The sequence below is a fragment of the Heterocephalus glaber genome, unplaced genomic scaffold (assembly GCF_053883595.1).
Source record: "Heterocephalus glaber isolate CG9 unplaced genomic scaffold, H.glaber_assembly_v1.0 deba00001665, whole genome shotgun sequence".
Classification (NCBI taxonomy): Eukaryota; Metazoa; Chordata; class Mammalia; order Rodentia; family Bathyergidae; genus Heterocephalus; species Heterocephalus glaber.
The window spans coordinates 66,747-89,114 of record NW_028258405.1 but is presented as its reverse complement, the minus strand read 5'-3'; the positions used below and the strand labels follow the sequence as shown (position 1 = coordinate 89,114).

Here is a 22,368-nt window from a genome sequence, read left to right as displayed (position 1 = left end):
GACTCTACACGACACCCTCTTCTCCATGTCTTCTCAAGTCCCCTTCAAGAGAAAATATGAAATGTAGAAGACTCTGGCTGCAACCTCATGGACATCTCAGGTAAGAACCATGGTCCTTGTACCTCATTGAGGACCGTGGGATCTTTTGTATCCAGGTGGACATGAGGAGAGTGTGCATAAGGTGTTGTCCTGTTTCCTGGACAAGTATCCTCTGCAGGTCTGAGTAGTGTAAGGTTCTGAGCTGATTTCATATTCAACATCAGTGACACTATTTCTGGCATAGATATGACTATTGATGGTGAACTTCTGATGTAACCCACTCTATTTTGCAAGTGTGTATTCAGTGTCTTTTTGCTATTGTGTGGGAGCATTAGATGATATTGGATCCCTGCTGTCAGGTATATCCTGCATTTCACTCTAGTCACACTAGGGATCAAGTGGGGCAACAGGAAATTGTCATAGGGTGGTTCCCTCAAGTAAGGATTGGAGTAGTTTGGCAGGCATCTTTGAGGAACTTCCTTTACTGTTTTCTAGCTACTCTGTGGCCGAGGGAGGAGCCTGTAGTGGTGATGGACCTTGAATGTAGGACAACATGGAATTGGTATAGGTGGACACATAAACAGGTGTGGGTAAACAGTAGTTTCTTCTGGGCTTCTTGTCCAGTGAGATGTGCAGATGTGATGGTGACCCAAGAGAGGGAGTCCCATTCAACATCTCCGGGACATGGGTAAGGGCATGTAGGGGCCTCATAGCTCCAGGCAAGTTCTCTCTATGGACCTTGGTAAGAGATCCTAGGTCCTCTGTTGGTAGCCAGGCTTGGGTGCAGGTGCTCAGGGAAACAATGAAGGGCAAACTTAGCCAGGTAAGTAAATAGGAGTTTGTGCTTGTTGTAGGGTGCAGGGAAATGAAGATTGAGGGTCTTTGTGTCCTTGCTCAAATGATATTTTTGTGGACCACCCTGCCAAAGAAGAAGCACACGATTTTCTGCAGTTGACCACTTGGTGAAGATAAGTGCCTCAGAGTGAGAGTGCCCCACTCAGATTGGTTCTCCTACCCGGGGAAAGTGAGAGCCTTTTGTGCCAGTGGTGCTGGCAAATGGAAAGGCCTGGTGTTCTTGCGGAACAAAGTGTATGCAGAATTCTGTGCTTTCAGCATGGTGTGATTGGCCTTCTCTTTATCTTTATACAGATATGAAGAATTGGTTGTTGACACAAGATTGATAGGTAAGCTGCATTGTTCAGATTGTGAGGTAAGTCCTGTCATGGACATAGCCTTGTTCACAAGATCTGACTGATGTTCCTTTGAGAGCTCACAAAGGAGCCTCTGCCTAACCTGGTGTTGCCATGATTTATCAGTAGGTATTGTGCTAGGGAAATCAGGTCTTGAGAGGTGTTGCCATCTTCATCCTTGAGACACCTTTTTTCAGATGAATATTGAAGGAGGACACTCGGACACCCTTCTGCCTTTCCAAATACTGTTTGACCTGTGTGCCAATGAAGGTCAAATAATGGACTCTTCCAGTGACTACAATAAGCCTCCCATTTTGTGTAGATTGGCTGACCTATAATGAATTTTTCATGCTCACAGTAATACAGGATGAGGCAGGGATTCTTGCTAATATCCAAATATCCAGGCCTATAGACATTGACCCTTAGAACATCTGCAGGTTTCCCTTTAAGGGAAGAATTCTCTGACCAGTCTTTGTTCATGGAGTTCCAGAAGGGCCGTGGTCATCAAGCAGCCAGGTGGCACAAAACCACACAGCGATCTCAATAGTTCAGACATGTGCTGGTGCAAGGAGATGTAGATGAAATCATCATTCCCAGAACTGATTTTCTTTGGGCTCCCAATGTCACAGGGAGCTGTACTATTACCCTGGTGGATACCTACAGACATCCAGGTAGGTGTGGGCTTACACCCAGGCCACTGACAAGGTGTCCTAAGGTCCATTTCCTTGTGTAAATGACAGAGGTGTCTCTTGGCACCTTGCCTGCCCCTTCCTAGAAATGCAGGTACTCAGATCGGAAAGGAAGGTGTCCTCAGCCATGCTAGAGGTTGTATGAGGACACATGGCCTAGGAGGGCTCAAATCTCAAATGGATGCTCACCTGTTGAGCACTGAATGTGTGACTGTACCCAGAATTTGTGCCTGTTGGGGCCCTGGCCTGGGAATTGTGAGCATGAGGTTTTAGTTGTCCCTTAGGAAAGGTTGGATTCTGGGAACACGACTGTTTCACTGTCAGTCATCCCAGTATCCAGGTGGGTTTCCTGTGCCACTAAGGGTTTTCCTGTGCACCAAAAAGCTCTTCAGTTCTCCTCTGATACCCTCTTCCACATCTTTTCTCCCAGTTTCCTTCAAAAGAGCTACCCTCTTTGAAGCCGACAAGACTAAGGGCAGACTTCTTGCAAATCTCAGGTAAGAATCAGCATCCAGTTGCAATTCCAATCCATGTACATGATGTTGGGAGTGTGGGTATAATTTAGGGTTAGGGTTCTTCGTTTGGTGAGTGTCACGGATAGTGCTGAAAAACAGGTACCTGAAAATGACTTATGGTTGTTATGCTTTGTGTCACAATTGAGTTTAGGGTTCGGGATGGCACGTGGATCAAGTACCTGGTTATTGGAGTGTGAGTAGGATTGTTAGAGTTCGGATCATCGTTAGGAAGCGTATAGTGTTTTGTTACATGTTCCTGAACATTGCAGTGTGGCTATGATGTGTTGTGTTAGGGTTAATGTTCTAGCTAGGGATAGGGTTAGGCTTGGTGTGATAGATAGCCTTGAAATTGAAAGGCTTGTGTCTTCAAGTGTGGGTTAGAAAGTTAGTATTATGTAAGTTCATGGTGAGGGTTAGGGATAATGTAGAATTTCAAGTAGCTGGGTATTAGAATTTGTTCCTGCTCCTTAGGGTTAGGTTTAGGATTAGGTTCCGGTTTAGGGTTCCAATTCATGTCCCTGACGTTTGGAGTGTGGGTATGATGTTTAGGGTTAGGGGTTTTCTTTTGGTAAGGGTCATGGATAGTGCTGAAATAGAGGTAGTTGAAAATGACTTCGGGGCATTTCAGTTTGTGTCACAATTCAGTTTCGGGTTTGGGATGGCACATGGATCAAGTACTGGTTATTGGAGTGTGAGTAGGATTGTTAGATATAGGATTAGTGTTCAGTAAAGTATAGTGTTTTCTTACATGTGCCGGAACATTGCAGTGTGTCTGTGATGGGTAGTGTTAGGGTTAACGTTCTAGCTAGGGGTAGGGGTAGGTTTGGGGTGATAGATAGCTTTCAAATTGAAATGCCTGTTTCTTCAAGTGTGGAGTAGAAAGTTAATATTATGTAAGCAAATGGTGGAGGTTTGGGATAATGTAGAATTTCAAGTACCTTGGTATTGGAATTTGATCCTACTCCTTAGTGTTAGATTTAAGCTTAGGTTCCTGTGTAGGGTTTGACTTCATGTCACTGAAGTTTGGAGTGTGTTTAAGATGTTCAGGGTTAGGGTTCTTCTTTTAGTAAGTGTCATGGATAGTGCTGAAATAGCGGTACCTGAAAATGACTTATGGGCATTAGGGTTTGTGTCACCATTCGGTTTAGCATTTGGAATGGCATGTGGATGAAGTACCTGGTTATTGGAGTGTGAGTAGTATTGTTAGAGTTAGCCTTAATGTTAAGTAAAATATAGTGTTTTTTTACATGTTCCTGAACATTGCAGTGTGGCTATGATGGGTATTTATAGGGTTAATGTTGTAGCTAGGGATAGGCTTGGGTTTGGGGTCATAAACTGCGTTAACATTGAAATGCCTGTGTCTTCCAGTGTGGGTTGCATGTTAGTATCAGTTTAAGTTCATGCTGGGGGTTAGGGATAATGTAGAACTTCAATTACCTGGGTGTTGGGATTTCATCCTGCTGCTTAGGTTTAATGTTAAGATTAGGATTAGGTTTCGGGTTCCAATTCATGTACCTGAGCTTTGGAGTGTGGGAATGATTTTTAGGGTTAGGGGTCTTCATTTGGTAAGTGTCATGGATAGTGCTGAAATAGAGCTACCTGAAAATGACTTATAGTCGTTATGGTTTGTGTCCCAATTCGTTTTCGGGTTAAGGATAGCACGTGGATCAAGTACCTGGTTATTGGAGTGTGAGTAGGATTGTTAGAGTTCGGATCAGTGTTAGGAAGCATATAGTGTTTTGTTACATGTTCCTGAACATTGCAGTGTGGCTATGTGTCGTGTTAGGGTTAATGTTCTAGCTAGGGATAGGGTTAGGCTTGGTGTGATAGATAGCCTTGAAATTGAAAGGCTTGTGTCTTCAAGTGTGGGTTAGAAAGTTAGTATTATGTAAGTTCATGGCGAGGGTTAGGGATAATGTAGAATTTCAAGTAGCTGGGTATTAGAATTTGTTCCTGCTCCTTAGGGTTAGGTTTAGGATTAGGTTCCGGTTTAGGGTTCCAATTCATGTCCCTGACGTTTGGAGTGTGGGTATGATGTTTAGGGTTAGGGTTTTTCTTTTGGTAAGGGTCATGGGTAGTGCTGAAATAGAGGTAGTTGAAAATGACTTCGGGGCGTTTCAGTTTGTGTCACAATTCAGTTTCGGGTTCGGGATGGCACATGGATCAAGTACTGGTTATTGGAGTGTGAGTAGGATTGTTAGATATAGGATTAGTGTTCGGTAAAGTATAGTGTTTTCTTACATGTGCCGGAACATTGCAGTGTGTCTGTGATGGGTAGTGTTAGGGTTAACGTTCTAGCTAGGGGTAGGGGTAGGGTTGGGGTGATAGATAGCTTTCAAATTGAAATGCCTGTTTCTTCAAGTGTGGAGTAGAAAGTTAATATTATATAAGTACATGGTGGAGGTTTGGGATAATGTAGAATTTCAAGTACCTTGGTATTGGAATTTGGTCCTACTCCTTAGGGTTAGATTTAAGCTTAGGTTCTGGTTTAGGGTTCTAATTCATGTCACTGAAGTTTGGAGTGTTTAAGATGTTCAGGGTTAAGGTTCTTCTTTCGGTAAGTGTCATGGATAGTGCTGATATAGCGGTACCTGAAAATGACTTATGGGCATTAGGGTTTGTGTCACCATTCGGTTTAGCGTTTTAAATGCCACGTGGATCAAGTCCTTGGTTATTGGAGTGTGAGTAGTATTGTTAAGAGTTAGCCTTAATGTTAAGTAAAATATAGTGTTTTTTTTACATGTTCCTGAACATTGCAGTGTGGCTATGGTGGGTAGTTATAGGGTTAACGTTGTAGCTAGGGCTAGGCTTAGGTTTGGGGTCATAAAGTGCGTTAACGTTGAAATGCCTGTGTCTTCCAGTGTGGGTTGCATGTTGGTATCAGTGTAAGTTCATGCTGGGGATTAGGGATAATGTAGAACTTCAATTACCTGGGTATTGGGATTTCATCCTGCTGCTTAGGTTTAATGTTAAGATTAGGATTAGGTTTCGGGTTCCAATTCATGTACCTGAGCTTTGGAGTGTGGGAATGATTTTTAGGGTGAGGGGTCTTCATTTGGTAAGTGTCATGGATAGTGCTGAAATAGAGGTACCTGAAAATTACTTATGGTCGTTTTGGTTTGTGTCACAATTCGTTTTAGGGTTAAGGATTGCACGTGGATCAAGTACCTGGTTATTGGAGTGTGAATAGTATCGTTATAGTTAGCCTTAGTGTTAAGTAAAATATAGTGTTTTGTTACATGTTCCTGAACATTGCAGTGTGGTATGATGGGTAGTTATAGGGTTAACGTTGTAGCTATGGATAGGCTTAGGTTTGGGGTCATAAACAGCTTTGACATTGAAATGCCTGTGTCTTCCAGTGTGGGTTGCATGTCAGTATCAGCGTAAGTTCATGCTGGGGGTTAGGGATAATGTAGAACTTCAATTACCTGTGTATTGGGATTTCATCCTGCTTCCCATCAAGTCCACAAGCCCTGATTTCTCCCCACGCAGAAGTAACCCTTATAGAGGTGAAAAAATGTCCAGGACCTTTGCTCAGGGCAAAACTGCAGTATTGGGCCAGGGACTCATTGCACTTCATGCAGACCCTTCTAGGGACAGCTGTGGGCTTTCTCTCTTCTTCCTCTGATGTGCTGGCAACTTGTTTTTGAAGCAAATTGATAGCATGTCCTTTTTCATGCAATCCTGTCCAAAGAATAATAAGGACCTTTGATGTATTCCTTCAGCAACTAGAATCCCCATTGCCAAATAAAGTCACCTAATCAGTTAATTCTGAATTTTAATCAGGATATCCCTTCTTGCTCCCATTGCCTTGAGAATGAGGATTTTTTTCCCGCTTTTTGGCCCACCCAGGAAGGGTCCCAGCTCCCAGATGGTACTGCTGCATTTTGGACATACTGGCTCCGAGATACCTGGAAGCGCCGAGTACTCTCTCTCTCTCTCTCTCTCACTCTCTCTCTCTCTCTCTCTCTCTCTCTCTCTCACACACACACACACACACACACACACACACACACCCTCAGACACCCTCTGGGGTCCTCCTGGGGGAGCTGTCATCTTGCAACCACAGAGCCCTGCATGCCATTGCAGGGGTAACCCGGCAGGCGGGGCCCCTGGCGCTGACACACAGGAGCCTGGCGCTGGGCTGGGTTTCGGGCTCCGGGCAGGGCGGCAGGAAGCAGACTCGCCCATGCACACTGCCGGCCAGCGACACTCCTGGGAGGTCAGCCTGGTCCCCCGAGGGCACTGCAGACGCCCCACCCCGCCCCGCCTCCCGAACCAGCCCGGCCCGCGCGCCGTGGGCCGCAAAGTTTGGCCACTCGAGTTCCCCAGACTGCACCCGGCTTGGCTCCACACCCATTGACTGCCCAGGGCTGAAGCCCTGGATGCACCGCTCGCCCCGCGCCCACGCTCCCCTTGCTCCGCTTGGGCTCCTGCCCCGTGCCGCAGTCCCGTGGCCATGGCACGTGGCCCCACGCGGAACGGACCGGGGCCCCGACTGCTGCCGCTCTTGCCTTTGCTCCTGCTGTTCCAGGATGCAGGCTGCAGCCACTCGGCCCTGTCCTGGCCCTCGCCGCCTATGGCCACCGACAGCCTGCAGGAGTCATCCCCAGGGGACTAGGCTTCTGCTGCACTGGTCGCAGACGCCAGGGACGTGGCCGCTGTCCATATGCTCTGGCTCTAGGAGAAGTACAGCAGGCGGGGCCCGCAGCCTCCAGGCTGGAGGCAGCAACACAACACGGTGCGCAGCTTCCATGCCAGGCTGGGTGAGTAGAGTGCCCCGGAACCCTCCTCTTCCTTCTCCCCTTCCTCCTCGTCCAGCCTCCCCATCCTGCATGGCCTGGCCGCATTTCCTCTTCCTTGCACTCCTTCATTCATTCCTTCCCATCAACTCACGCAGCATTGTGGGACAGGCTGGAGCCTCCAGTGAGGATCCCAGAGTGGCACAGCATGGCCCGGAGTTCCCATCCTTGGTGATCTCCCATAGTTGTTGAACAAAGGACACCCCGACCCAGACACAAGCTGGCCTTGTGACACCAGTGAGCTGGGGAGTGTGAGGAGAGTAAGACCAGACCAGCGGTGTTGGCACTCGCTGCTGGAGGAGAGATGGTCAGGTGGACAGCAGGGACAGAAGGGAGAAGCACCAGGCAGGAGGGGGACCTCCAGCTGCAGGCAGTGAACAGTTTTAGTGGTAGGAAGTGGCATGCAATGAGGGCTTTAGGTGCTTGGCACTGAGAGCTCCAGGGCACCAGCATGAAGTGTGCAGGTTGCAGAGGTTGAGGTCCAGAATCCCAGGTTGCAGGAACACCCTGTCCCCCTCCTGTCCTGGCAACCACCTCCCTGCCTTCTTCCATGGTGGATGGAGCTGGGCAGAGGCCCTCCGTGTTGGCTTGCTCTGAGCCCCTCTAGACCCCGGTCCCAGCAGCCTGCCCACTGAGCTGGGCTGCGCTGGACTGGGCTGCCTTGCAAGCCCCCAGGAAAACAGAGAAGGTACCACCTGGGCAGCAGGGGTGATGGGAAGACCCTGGTTGTCATGGTGATTACTCATGGCTGCAGAGTACAGTTCCAGGTAGGTGGGATCTCCTGCAGCCCTGTGGGGAGGAGGCATTCATTAGGAAAAAACCCTTCAATGTGCAGGCTGCCCTCCCAAGATGGAAGGACACAAGCCCATCCTGTCTGGGGTCAGAGCTGCCACCTGCTGCTCATGAGCTGTGTGGCTCTAGGTAACATCTGTGGCTTTTAGGACCAGACATGGGGAGCTTGGCTTCTCAAGATGGTGGACAGGGGAGCACCTGCCACTGAGCACACCCTTTTCTTCTCCCCTGAGCAGACTCACCAGGTCAACCGATAGAGCTCCACCCTCACTGTACCTTTTATTTCCCACCTACAGTCCATTTGTGGAGCACCCTAAATGAAGCCACTTAGAACTTATCTAGCATGGTCACAACCTTGGTAAATCAGTAAAGAGGCAGAATTGATTGGACTTGCTTATAAAGGGCAGGGCGTGGCTGGGAGGTGGAAAGAAAGATGAAGTGGGGAGCAAGTTCTGAGCCAGCACTGGCCAGACTAAGTATCTTCCTGTTTTTATGGAGTGGGGATGGTACTAGTAACAGGAACACAGGATGTAACCCCCAAGAGGGACTGGAGACGGTGACTCACATCCTGTGGCCCTTATTTTACAGACAGGGAAACTGAGGCGGGAGAGGTCTAAGCATGGCAATGGCTGGTACCTCCTGTGTACCAGGATATTGCTATTCTCCCTGTCACGCAACTCGTACCATCTCCATCAGAGACAAGCCTGGGGCCCAGGAGTGATAGGGTAGAAAAGATAAGTGTGACAAGTCAGAATTCTGGTACAGTCTGGAACTGTCTGACAGATCCCTCTTCTTTGGAACCAAGAGGCAAACTTGGGCCTAAATCCCAGCTTCTCCAGCTACTGGCTGTGTGTAGTGGCATTGGCTCCTTTCCCCTTCTGAGCAGCAGGGATGAGGTGGAGACTTGGTGCCCGGCATAGCACACAGTCGGTTTCTCTCCCCCTCCCCTGGCTCATCTAAGTCAAAGCTGTTTCAAAGCCAGCCCTGTGCCAGCCCTCAGATGTGCTGCTTCCTCCTCCAGGGCCCCATCTGTAAGGAAGGGTGAACCTGGGCAGAGACCCCCTATCCAGGGACAAGGCCACCAATGGGGGAGGCGGCTGTAAACTGCAGCAAGTCTTACCAACACAGGCCATGCTGGATGCTGGAGCTCTTGCTCCGAGTCCATGGGAGGACAAAGGATGTGGGCACTGGGTCAGGCAGAACCTCTGCCCCTTCCCAGGGGGGTGACTTTGGGCTGGCGATGTGCCCTCAGTGGAGGCCCAGCCCTCTTTCCACGGAGTGAATGACCCATGCCTCCCTGTCCTTGTAGTAAGCAGGCGGCACTCAGGGCCAGGTACTGAGGCATGGAGCATCCCAAATCTAAAATGCTAAATCCAAAACTTTTTGAGCACTGCCATGATGTTACAGATGGAAAATTCCACAACCAACTTCATGTGACAAGTTTCAGTCAGGATGCAGATGCACTAAAAATACTATACAAAATTACCTTCAGGCTAAATTTATAAAATACAGGAAATAGAAAAGAATGTTGTGTTCAGATTGGGGTACCATCCCTAAGATGTCTCACCATGTATATGCATATATTCCAAAGTTTTTTTTTAATATGAAATCTGAAGTATTTCTGGTCCTAAGCAGCAGATACGGGGTACTCAACCTGTATTCCTATTTAGAGATAAGATAAATGAGGCCCACGTGGAGGTCACTGGCTGAAGGTCCAGTCCCCCAGGTCTTCAGTTGTGTTTTCACAGTCAGCTGTGTCTTTTCAAAGAACTACACTGTCTGGGCTTCTTAAGAATGTGGTGGCTGTGCTTAAGGACAGTGGCCAGGGCCTTATAGGCCCCACTGGTGCCCTGTCCCTTCCTGCCTTCCTGCAATGCAGAGGCCATTTAATGTGCCCTAGGCACTCCTCCCTTATCACGTATCTCTGAGCACCAAATGCCACCCTCATTGTATGCCAGGACCCAGGGCACAGAAGAGAACAAAACTGACAAAGCTCTGCCTTCTCAGTATTTATGGAGAGAACAAGACAAACAATAACACATAAATACACACGATGTCAGGAAGTGTTTGGAACAGGAGAGGTGACAAGCAGCTCTTCAGTCCCAGGGCCAAGGGCAGCTTTGCAGGGGAGGTTGAATGAGTGAAGATCTGAAGGAAGATCCAGGACACCTGGAGGGGGAGCCAGGCAGGGGATGGACAGCCCTGGCAAGGCCCTAGACAGAAGCCTCATGTAGGGATGACAAGAAGGACAAGTGTCAAGGCAGAGGGAGGGATGGGCTGTCAGACCTAGTAGGACTTTGCTAAGTGGCATGTTGTTTGGGGCTGTAGAGGCCTCTAAGCAAAGGAGGTCCCAGAACTGCTCCCAGCACACAGGGCCTCATGTGTAGTGTTCTGTGAGGGCCACGTGACCGGATGCTGCTGAGGGCTGTCATCAGTTACCAGTCTGTCCCCCACTAGGCAGAGCTCTCCCAGGACACCTTTGACCACTTTGGCTGGGAACCCAGGCAGCTGACCCTTAGCAGAGTGAGAGTTTTACAGATTCTTCTGGGAAGGGGGATGATACAGAAGAGAATTGACTTACACAGCCACTGTGAGTACATTTCACAGGAGATGGAGACTTCTCTTTGGGCTTCTCCCTTGTGCCTTGGGCACATCTCAGCTGGAAACTTCAGGTAGGGGTCCCTACCTTGAGCCACAGCCCGCATGACACCCGAAGGCTACAGTGACCTGGCTGGACTTCAGCAGGTCCCTGCAGGGAGGGTTGTCACAGGGCAGGCTGCCCAGTAAACCATGAGCTATTTCTGGCCAGAAGCCCTCAAGCCCCACAGAGGTAGGACACCTACCCTCTCATGTGACCTCTGAGACTTGTCCTCACTCTGGATCTGTGATATGAGCAGAATAAACATTGCGCTAAGACCTGTACTGGATGAAAGTGAGCCACATCTGCTATCTTGGGTCAGGACCAGGAGCTGTGGGGAGTGGGGCTGCTCATGTCGGTGCAGGAGAAGCTGGCCCTGCCTCCCTCTGTCTTTTCAGTGACAGTGTCAGAAAGCATGTTTGGGCACCTCCCTTGCATGGGGCTTGCTGTGTGTCATTTCTTTCAGCCTCAGGAGTTCATATCAGGCCCATATGAAGCACATGAGGACAGTGAGGCTCAGAGCATGTTGGCATCCAACGGGGACTTGGAGCCTTTCTACTTTGGGAGTGGGTGCTGTACTGTGCTGACCTTCACCCACCCACAGGTCAATGAGCATTCAGCAGGAGGAGCGACCAGTGACCCTCTCTGAACCACCCTGAGTGAATGCAGTGCAGGAGCCCCCAGCTGTGGGCGACAGCAAGGACACCTACTGGAAGTTTCCAGCTTGGAGGTGCTACAGATACTCAGCCTGGGGCACTTGAGCTGCTCCTTAGACTTCTCAATGTGTACAGCCCCCAGGGGTGCTGGTCAGAATGTGAGACTCAGACTGTGGCATTCAAGGCCACAGTGCTTGGACGAAGCCAAATTTAAATGCATAGCAGGACCTAGTGTGGTTTGATATGCTTGGGGCATGTGAAGGGGCTGTGACATCTCCACTTGTAGGGAAGATTAGGTAAGATGACATCTTTAGCCTTAAGGGGCTCTCCATAGATATTTCTCCCTTTCTTCCTCTCTCTCACAGTCCATATGAAATCTTCCAATGGAACAAGGCTTCCTGCCCAGTAGAAATAAAGAACATTAAACTGAAGATTGTGGTTTAAAAAAATCCCAACTGATCCCTGGATGCAGGTGTCAGAGAAGTGTAGCTCCGACCCATGCCCCTTGGGAGCCCAGTGTCTACCATCTCCCAGGCTGCTTCCACCTGGTCTCCAGCACAGGGATGTGCCGGAAAAGACCCCTCCCTGCTTAGAGAGGACTTCTCCAGCTTCCTGGGACAGTGGGGTGACATGGGGAACATGTGGTGGGGCCAGGTGAGAAGGAAGGAGTGGTCAGAAACCCCAGGGAAGCAGAGGCAGGACAGATGTGATGGTCAAGTGGTCCGGGAGGCGGGTGAGGCTGGCACCTCCAGACAGCAGCCTGGCCCTTGGAGGTTATTGACTGACCTTGTGCAATCCTGATTCTGCTCTTTCTTTGTAAAGCAATCTTAAAGGCCCCACAGCAGATGATCAAAATGGCTGTGTCCTTAATCCGAGCTTCCCTTTAAAGGTACTCAGAATACAGTGAAAAATAGGTCTCATTATTTCATCTCATTTGGAAGAATGACTGCATTTACTATCAATTGACTTTAATGGTTGCATTTAAAAACTGGATGCATAGAAAAACAGCTATGTGAATGCCTTAGTGGTGTGGCTGCCTTAAAACAAATCTTGGACACAGCCCAAGCCATCTTGAGCACCTGATGAAGGTGTCAGCGACACTTAGTCTTTCTTGGGCTATACAGGCTAGGAAAAAGGAGCTTTGGGGTCCAGCAGGCCTGAACATCTATCCTGTCACCTCCTCTGCTCCCTCATCTCTCCCCCTACTCTGACCTCAATGGCACATGTTCATTGAGGACACCAAAGGGCGCCCCCATCAGTTTGATATGGGGATTGCAGGAGAGGAGCCAAGCAACACATGGGCTGAGCATGACCCTGGGTCCTGGCATGGCTTCACCCCAGCCTGGGTGGGAGGCACCCTGAGCAAAGGGCAGTTCCTAGACAGAACCCAACAGGCTGTGGTCTGTCCTTCTCCTACAGAAGTGGTTGATCAGAAGGCTGTGTATTCCTTCAACCTGAGCTCCATGCAGGACTTGGAGATGATCCTTACGGCCACCTTCCACTTCTACTCAGGGCCCCCACGGTGGCCCCAGGCGCGAGATGTGCCCTACAAACTTTGGGTCAAGAGCGCCCCATGCCACCTGCCGCCCCCGGGCCCCGCGCACCTACACATGCTCTTCCGCAGTCTGGTGAAGAACAAGGCCACCCAGGGGCTGCTGCGCGGAGCCATGGCCCTGGTGCCTCCACCACGCGGCCTGTGGCAGGCCAAAGACATCTCCACCATCGTCAAGGTGGTGCGCCGTGACGGAGAGCTGCTCCTGTCGGCCCAGCTGGACTCGTGGGAGAGGAACCCCGGGGTGCCCAAGTCCGCTCCCTACATTCTCCTATATGCCAACGACCTGGCCATCTCGGAGCCCAATAGCGTGGCGGTGATGCTGCAGAGGTATGACCCCTTTCCTGCTGGGGACCCTGTGCCTCGAGCTGTGCACAACAGCTCCGCGGACCCCCGCGTCTGCCAGGCTGCACAGGGCCCTGGGCCGCTGCAGGACAACGAACTGCCTGGGCTAGATGAGGGGCCAGCAAGCGCGCCCTTGGCCCCGCACTTCCATAAGCAGGAGCTGTGGCCTGGTCAGTTCTGTGCGCTGAAGCCCCGCCCCCCCTTAAAGAGTGCAGGAGGAAGGGCCAGGACACCTTTCCTGCCACCACCTCGCAGGTGCTGGACTTCGATGAGAAGACGATGCAGAAAGCGCGGAGGAGACAGTGGGACGAGCCACGGGTCTGCGCGCAGTGGTACCTGAAGGTGGACTTCGCAGACATTGGGTGGAATGAATGGGTAATCTCCCCCAAGTTCTTTGACGCCTACTACTGTGCAGGAGCCTCTGAATTCCCAATGCCTAAGGTAGGCCAGCAGGAGCGCCGCCTCCCTGTACTGCCTGTCCTCTGATCCTCCATCTCAGCTTCGCCCCCGTCTGGTGGGAAGTTGCTCTGCCTGTGTGACTTCCTGTCACCATCTGCAGAATAGTGATAACCTCCCAAACATAGAGGCAGGAAACAGGTAGATGGAGGTGGATACAGCCCCCAGATGTATTTGGTCTGTCTGTCCTTTGGAAAGTGTGGCTTAGTCGAATTGGATTTTTTTGTTTTGTTTTGTTTCATTTTGTTTTTGGTACCAGGGATGGAACTCGGGACCTTGAGCTTGCAAAGCCCAGGTGGCTGAACCACGGAGCTAAATCCCCGGCCAAATTGGAATTTTTAAATCAGAGCATGTCTTCTGAAAAGCAGAACCATCTCTGTAGAAGGGCTTTCCCGGAAACAGCCATCCCTAGAAGTTGGCAGTGCTGCCCTATGCACAGGGCAGGTCCCAGAGGCTCTGCCTGGCCAAGGCTCTCCCATCTGTTCCTAGCCAGGGACCCCAGGTGTGGGTGTCTGTGACCAGCCAGATTCTACTCTCAGTATCTCCCAGTGTGAGCTCCCTCCTTTCTCCAGCTCAGGGCACTCCCAGGGCAGCCAGCAAGACGCAGCAACATAGGGCTGTTTTATTGCTCTGTCCCTGACCTCTCAGGCTCCCCTTCCCCTGGGCAGGATGGCAGCTCTGTCTACCACCTCCGGGCAGCCTGTGCGGGCCCTGTGAACCCTTAACGCATTCAGTTTCCTCCCACTTGCCCCTCCAAGAAAGGAAGTCAGTACATAAATTCAGTTTGATCCTCACTAAATCAGCCCAGTGGGAAAGCACAGGCCCAGATGTAGGCTGTCTTAATCTGGTTTTTGTTTTGTTTTGTTTGTCTTAATTATTTGTGAATCAAGGGTCTTCTCCTCCAAGCTGTGCATGTGTCAGAGAGAGGAAGGGAGGAGCCTGGCAGAAATAGGGGCTGCTGGAGAGGCTTTGCACAGACCCAGGGAAGATGCAAGGCCAGAATTCTGGGGGTACACCACGGGTACACCATGCTAGTGTCTAGTGAGGCAACTGACACCAGGAGCCAGGAGAAAAAGTGGAAGCGATGGCTGTCCCACAAGCCCCTTCCCCAGGGACCTAAAGACCTCCCTTCAGGCCCCACCCCCTAGACTGTCCACCTTCTCCCAAGAATGCCACCCTGGGGACCAAGCCTCTACATCACAAGCTTCTGGGGGATACTCATCCAAACCAGGTTCTGCACTAAAAGTAAGACTTGTGTTTCACAAAAAACCAATACAGTGAAGAAATAAGACTCACACTGGAAGAAGGTGTTTGCAACAGGTGAGGAGGAGTTAGTATCCAAAATACATAAGGTTAATGAAGCAATAAGGAAGCAATAAGCTTGCCCATCAGAGAAGGGCCACACCACACCGTCAAACAGCTCCTCACAGGGGAGGAAAGAGGAAGGACTAAGGTGAGGACTAGTCCTCTCAGAAACTGGGAAGAGGTTAATTAAGGCCACAGTGAGACATCCAATCGCTAGGAGCAAATACAAAGCTATAACAATGACAGCCATGCAGGATGCAAAGTGGGAGATGCTGATGTGTTGTGGGAGGACCCTAGATTACATCTATCCTAAAGGACAACCATTCAAAATATCCCATTATTGCAGACAACTTCAAAAGAAAAAACCTACAAACCCAAGCTGGATACCACAGAGAAATACCGGGTTACATATAGTAAGGATCCATTTTGGTCCTGTTAGGAAAAGGTTTGCCATCATCTTCTGTGCATATAAAAACAAGGAAAATAAGAATTAAAAGAATCTTACCACAGAGATATATGTGCACCAGCGTTTACGGTGGCACAGTTGGTAATAGTGAAAGCTTGGAAACAGCCCAAGTGCCCATCAACTGGAAACTGGATAAAGAAGATGTGGTTTTTTAATACAATGGAATACTACTCAGCCATAAAGAACGAGAAACTAGAGATGTTTACAGCTAAATGGATGCATCCTGAGGCCATACTCTTAAGTGAAATAAACAGGACACACATGTGTAAATACCGAATAGTTTCTCTAGTGTGAGAAACTGAGAGTGTAAATAAGGATACACACGGATGAAATGGCCTAATAACATATTTCTCGGATTGTATTTCCATCGCTTGTCATATGAATGTATCAAAATTTAAATTAGGGAGAAGTTTGGCTTATGTGGAGTCTGCTAACTAACTGGAGTTTTTTTCCAGATCATTATTTGTTCAATATTGGTTTTGGGGATCTTTCTGAAACAAATCACATCCTCTGGTGTCTTGTTGGTGTTTGAGATGCTTTTTTAAGTTATATGGGAAAATGTTTAAGTGCTTTAAGTTTTGTTTTGGTTGAGTTCTACTGTATTTGAATATTATTGTAGTTTTTTTCCCCCTTGCATTGTTCTTCTCTGAATGGTTTTAATTTTTTGTATGTGTGTTTGTTTGATAATAAAGTTATTTTTAAAAATTTTTTTTAAAAAGGAAAATAAAGCTGATCAAGTATATTTCCCTTCCCTTCCCAGTATGATGCTCCTCAGCCCTTTGAACGCACAGTCTGCAGAGTCCCCACACTGTGTCCCCCACCTGCCAGCCCAAGTGCTATCCTGCAGCGGGTCACAGAAGGCCAAGCCCAGCCTACTCCTCTGAGAACCAGGTCTGTGTTCTCCCTTGGAACCTGAGCTGACCCAGCATAGTGAAAGTGACACAGTGTGACTTCTGAGCTGATGTCATAAAAGGCTTCTGCATTATCACTGCAAATACCCTCTCATGAGGCTCTGAGGCACCATGAAAAACTATCACTTCCCCTCCCTGATGCCCACGCTCTGAGGAAGCCCGAGTCACCTGGAGAAGTCAGGTGTGGGATCTACATTAACAGCCCCAGTGGAGCCCAAATTTGGGGTCCCCCAGCCTGGTTGCCACACATCGGGGTGAGGAAGCGTCCAGAGAATTTCACACCCAGCCACCAAAGTCACACCTCTCACCAGCCTTCCTGTAACACCCTGTCACGGGGCCTCCCTGCTCTGCCCTTCTGATGTCTGTCCGCGGAGCCTGAGGCACAATGAAACAGTTCTTGTTTCACGTCCCTGAGCTTGGGTGGTGTGTTAGAGATCAGGGATAAGGCACTGTCCCCCACTCACAGCACACGGCCTCGTCCAGCTCTGACACTGCCTGGCTGGCCACAGGATGCTCACAGTGGCCTCCCCACATCTCCCTTGCTGCCTCCAGTCCCTGGAACTCCCCACCCACGGTAGCATCCTGATCTCAGCCAGAGCTCTGTCCTCTCTCAATTAACAGCACGCCTGGGTCCTTAGGTGGCCTCTTGAGGACCACACGTGAGGGCTGGGAAGAGGGACAGAGAGGCCTCATCTCACACACCCTCCAGAGACCCTATGACCCCCACTTGATGCTGTCAACAAGCAGGTCTCTGGGCAGAGCTGCGGGTCACAAAGTCACCATGACAACCATTCTGTCCATCATAACCACAGGGTATTCTGCCCTGGGGTGGGGGGAGGGCCTTGGGGACAGTCCGTGTCTGGACACCGAGGGAAGCAGTGTCCTCAGTCACTGTGCTCTCAGAGGGAACTGGTGTGAGCCCACTGCGCATTGGTGACAGGGCTCCAGGGGCCTTGGTCCCTGGGCACAGAGGAGGTGGCCACGCAGGAGGCCCGAGGTGGCTGGTGTTCGGCCTCCCTGGGCTCTGGACAGGGTCCCATGAGCAAGGAGGTCACAGAGATGGGCAACAAAATGGGGAGGCACAGCCCCCGTGTGCCCTGCTCTGTGCTCTTCCTCCTGCTCCTACTGCTGCTGCTCCTGCCCCTGCTCGGCGCAGGGAGGTCCCTAGGCCCCCATCCCTACCGCATCGTGACCCATAATCCGGAAGCTAGGCGACACCGGGACCCCAGTCAGGAGGAGACTTATTGTTGGGGCTCCTTCGACCTCTACATCATCCTGAACATGTGAGTGTCCCCTAGGTCATGCCTCCACCTGACCCCAGGAAGCAGCGGTTCCCAGTCATTACAGGCAGGACAAGGCCTCATGGGACTCCAGCCTCTGCAAGAGGACAGCCAGAGCCCTTCGGGTTCTCTGGGAGAGACCACCTATGGCCTTGGGGTCGGGGGGGGGGCTGCATCCCTGACCAGTGGCCTCTCCTCTAAGCCTTGCTCTTCCTCCCACCCTGCAGACCTGGCACAGTCCCTCCACTTTCAGGGCAGCCAGGGGCTCATTTGGCCCTGGGGAAGCTGTGCTGTCCCTGGGGCTCCTGCTGGCTGTCAGAGAGGGAGGCAGGTGGGTCTTGGTCTTAGAGAGGTGGCCGGGTTCCATCCCAGCCCTCCTGCTGGCTGGGGCTGGGACCCAATGAGAGCCTGTGCAGCCCTCAGCAGGGGGACGCCCTCCCTGGTCCCCAGCCCTCCTCCCTCAGCCCTCCCCCTCTGGATGCACAGTAGCCCGGGGGTCTCCCTGTGCTGTCCTGTTGCAGGGTGGGCTCCTAGGTGGCCAAGGTGCCTGGAGGATGCTGGTGGTGACAAGACCCGGGCTTCCTGGGCTGGGCTCTTTCCACAGTCACAGGTGTGGCCCTCTCATCTCCTTCTCTGTGGGTACTGAGGGTGGGGAACACAGGGCCTAGTCCCAGCTCCTGAGCCAAAACAGCCACCTAGGAGCCCCCTGCCCACCGTGGGAGAAGTCCCTCCTCCCTTCCAGCCCAGGGACTCTGAGATGCCCTGGGCAGGCGGTGCCCTCGGATCCTTAACACAGCATGGGTGGTGGCTGCCTTTGGGCATCAGAGTTGGGGAGGATGGGCGCCCAGGGCGCTGACAGCCTAATCAGGCCAAGACCCCAAAGCCCCTCTCGGCCACCACCCTGTTTCATGTGGGATGGATGAGGAGGGCTGTGGGCACAGGTGGGGATGTGGAATAGCATTAGTTGGACACTTGCTGTGTGCCTACTGATGTGGACACTGTAGGCCTCCCAACAGCTTGAGGAAGTCAGTTCTGTGCCCTCAACTCAACGAGGGTGAAGTTGAGGCTGAAAGAAGCTTCATGACTTGGGAAAGTTCAGTCAAAACTCTGCAGCAAACTATCAGAGGGTGGGAAAATTCTCCTTTCCTTTTTTCCTAAAGTCGAAGGAAGTGGGAGGACTAGACAGGCCCAAGGAGATGTGCTCCAGAGCTGAGGCTCCTCATTTCCCACCCCAGCCCCAGTCCACATGCCTCCTGCCTCTGCAAGAGGACAGGCAAGGCATCTTCAAGGCTAGGACGGGCCAAGTCCTTCGGCCACACTCACCTGAGGCTGGAACCTGAGCTGAGCTCTGAATTCTCTCTGAGGGAGGAAGGGGAGCCGCTCAGCCCCCGTGCCCAGGCTGAGCTCCTGGATGGAGGCTTGTCTGCTGGGTGCCTCCCCTCCCGCCCTAGACCTGCCACTTGCCATTCCCACCTACTGGCTGCTGCAGCTAGGGTGAAAGAAGGCACCCTTTGCACCTGTTTCCCATCTCAGTCAGGAGGGCCTGGCACAGACCATCAGCCCCGGGGACTATAGTACTCCTGGCCCTCATGGAAGGGGAGCTCATTGCTCCGTTAGCAGTTGTGGGACAGCAATGTGTCCCCCAGAGATGCCATGTGCAGGGAATAATGCACGGGGTGCGGAGAAAGACTGAGTTCAGATCTAGGTTGGGCATGGAGACTGTCAGGGTTTTCTTAATGTGTGAGAGACTCGGTTTCCTCTCCTGTAAAAGGGAATGAGCTGATGTGAGTGTTCCCTGGATGGAAGCACACAGCAGAGGGCCTGGGACACACATGCTCAGAGAAATCATCCTGATACGTGTCGAATCATCTAGGCCTTCATTTCCTCCTAGTGTCCACACTGATTTAGACATAGCCCAGTGGAGGCAGTAGATGGGACAGAAAGAGGTGGCTCTTGGTGTGCTACAGTCTCCACATGTTTGTGTGACCTTCAGGGGGTCCCATTTGTGGGCACCATCATCTCTGGAGGGGAGAAGGTGGTCTCCTGGCAGGTGCCTTTCACTCACCAGGCACAATTCTCCTCTGCCCCCTGATGCTTCACCAGCAGAGCTGTGGGGACCCAGAGACCTTTGCCAGGGACATAGGGCAGATGTGACTGATTCCCACTGGACAGGAGTCACGAGACCCCAGGCTCCTCCTGCTCCTCACTCTCCATCTGGGACAGAGTGGGACACAATGGAGCAGGATGCTGGAGTGGGGATGGGAAGAGCCTGCAGCCATCCCTGCTGGTCCACAGTGTGGGCACCAGGGCAGCAGTGGCCAGCCTGTTCCCTTTTCCCAGCAGTGCCTGCTGGAAAAGGCCCCTTGGGCCTGCAGGGGCTGGACTACAGGCTAGTGACAAAGCTGAGCAGGTTCTTCACCCCAAGGGCAGCTCTAACACTTGGTACTCAGGAGTCCAGCAGGGGAACCACAAGCCATGTCTGGTCACCTCTGGACCTAGTGATGGCTCTCAAAGGCTTCCCATGGCTGTGATGCCAAGGTCTCTACACACCCACAGGGAGCTGGGAAGGTCACACCAAGGCCAGTGGAGACCCAGAGAGCCCAAGAAGCAGAGGTGCTCAAGGAACTTTCCAGTCACATCCTCTTCCTCCACTTCCTGTCCACACAGCCCTCAGCTAGTGTGACCAGCATCTCTTTTCCTAGAGGTTCCTCAATCCCAGTAGATGGCCTGCTTGGCCAGCCTCTGCCCACTGGTGGTCCTGATGACAGTCACCTCCAGGATAACCCACTGTTGTCCGAGGCATTGGGGTGGGAGCCAGTGTTAAGGATCCTGCAGAGAGGTGATGGAGAAAGAAGCTGCTCTGGGTGATGAAGGCATCTCATGCCCTAATTTGTGTCTCCTTTGTCATCAGGTCTGGCAGTGTGGACGACAACTGGATTAAAGTTCTTTCATTTGTGGCAGAATTGGTGGCAAGATTTAAAAAGTACGCTTCTCCATGGTGCAGGCTGCCTGAGCATTGATTAGGCTTGGTGGGGTCCCTTGGGTGGGAACACAGAGCCCAGCGTGACCAGGCAGGAAAGGGGACAGAGTGCACTGGTCCTCTGGGTCTCAGCTGTGTGTCTGTCCTGCCTCAGAGCCTGGGCACCTGCAGGGACACCATCTGCCCTCCAGACCCCCAGGCTGGGAAGGAAGTCAGGACAGCAACTCAGTAGCTGCCACCTGGACACAGGGTGCTCAGGGCCAAAGGAAAGGGACAGAGTGTGCCAGGAAGGTTAGAGGGGACAGCAAGGATTCCTAGAGGGAAGTGGTCCTGGGCAGCTTCCCAGAGGAGGTGGGAAGTGAACTTGACCTTGAAGGCTGGAGAAAAGTCAGGGTCACAGTAACCATCAGGGTGCCCTCTAGTGGGGGGTCTGTTTAGGCTGAGGAGTGTGGGTAACTCAGGGGAGGGCTGGAGACAAATCCTCACAAGTAGCTTGGGGCCAATACCCCCAGGATTGACTGTGCCAGGCCAAGGAGGCACTTGAATTCTTCCTCTGAGCCATAGAGAGCCATGGAAGGTTCATGGGCAGGGGAGTGATGTGCTCCAAGAAAAACCCTGGCAACTGTGGGTGAATAGAGCCAGGAAGAAGAACAGGAGCAGCGGTCAGCTCAGCCAGGGAGGCTGCAGCCACCTTGCAAGGGTCAGAGGTCCTGGACCAAGGGCAGTGGTCAGCGACAGGAAGGGAAGGCGTTGTGAATGGTGCCCATAGGGAGTGGGACTTCCTGAGCTGGGAGGAAGGAGGGTTTGGGAAGAGGAAAAAAGGCTAGAGATACAAAAGTAGCAGCAGCAGAGAGACAGATGGGAGGGAGGCCTCATGAAGGAGTGCAGAGGGGCTGTCCTCTTTAGGGTGTTTGTGTGTGTGTGTGACTGGTGTGCGCATGAGTGTGTGAGCCTGGATGTGTGTGATGTGAGTGCCCGTGAGTGTGTGAGCTTGTGTGGATGAGTGTGTATGTATTTGTGGGCACACCTAGGGGTCTATCCTGTGCTTTCTTGTGTGTTGGGGTGCTGGAGCAGAGGTGTGATTGTGAGGTCACCCTGACCCTCCCTGGGGCCCACGTCCCCATAGGCTGCAGCACCTCTCGCTGAGGTTCTCTGAGCCCAGGGCGGAGAGGGGTGCGCACAGAGACTGCCCCTCATCCCAGGCAGTCTCCTGGGGTCAAATGCATGGGTTTCTTACTGCCCTGATTCCTTCCAGCCCCAACCTGCGCATGTCCTTCATTATGGGCTCAAGAGATGCCAAAGTCATTGTGCCTCTCACTGCAGACAGGTAGGTGACCTGAGGAGGGCTGGGGACCAGGCCACAGAAACTGCAGGGAACTGAGGGCTCCACTACCGCCTCTGTGGGGCCACATCAGTGCATGGGCTGGGCTGGTTGGGATACCTAGGGATCCACATTGGCCTCCAGCCTGATGCCCAGCCCCTCACAGTCCTGCTGTACTGGTACCCACAGACCCTGCCATCCAGAAGTCCCCATGTCTGCCCAGACTCCAACAGACCTGAGTTCTTTCCTGGGCTGGCTGTGGGGACCTGCGGGATCCAGGGGGCTGGCGGAGCAGACCAGACTCCTATAAGCACCTTGGCCTGTGTGGGGCCTACTGTGAAAGGTCACCCTCTGCCCAGGGCCAGTGGGGCACAGAGAGGGCTGGGGAAGGGCTGGGGGCTTTTGACAGGGCAGCATTGCCCCCCAGTAGG

The 22,368-nt window shown here is 51.8% G+C and overlaps 1 protein-coding gene across 1 annotated transcript in view; it reads left to right on the top strand.

Annotated features, from left to right (window-relative positions):
* The window catches only part of LOC147822296 (uncharacterized), a 45,962-nt gene continuing 23,594 nt past the window's right edge, over nucleotides 1-22,368 (top strand). The window contains 9 exon segments of the mRNA XM_087197296.1: nucleotides 1-100; nucleotides 1,189-1,223; nucleotides 1,720-2,415; nucleotides 6,286-7,199; nucleotides 12,741-13,415; nucleotides 13,418-13,659; nucleotides 16,206-16,336; nucleotides 20,548-20,619; nucleotides 21,872-21,943. Coding sequence (XP_087053422.1) covers nucleotides 6,893-7,199; nucleotides 12,741-13,415; nucleotides 13,418-13,659; nucleotides 16,206-16,336; nucleotides 20,548-20,619; nucleotides 21,872-21,943 — 1,499 coding nt within the window. The 5' untranslated portion in view covers nucleotides 1-100; nucleotides 1,189-1,223; nucleotides 1,720-2,415; nucleotides 6,286-6,892.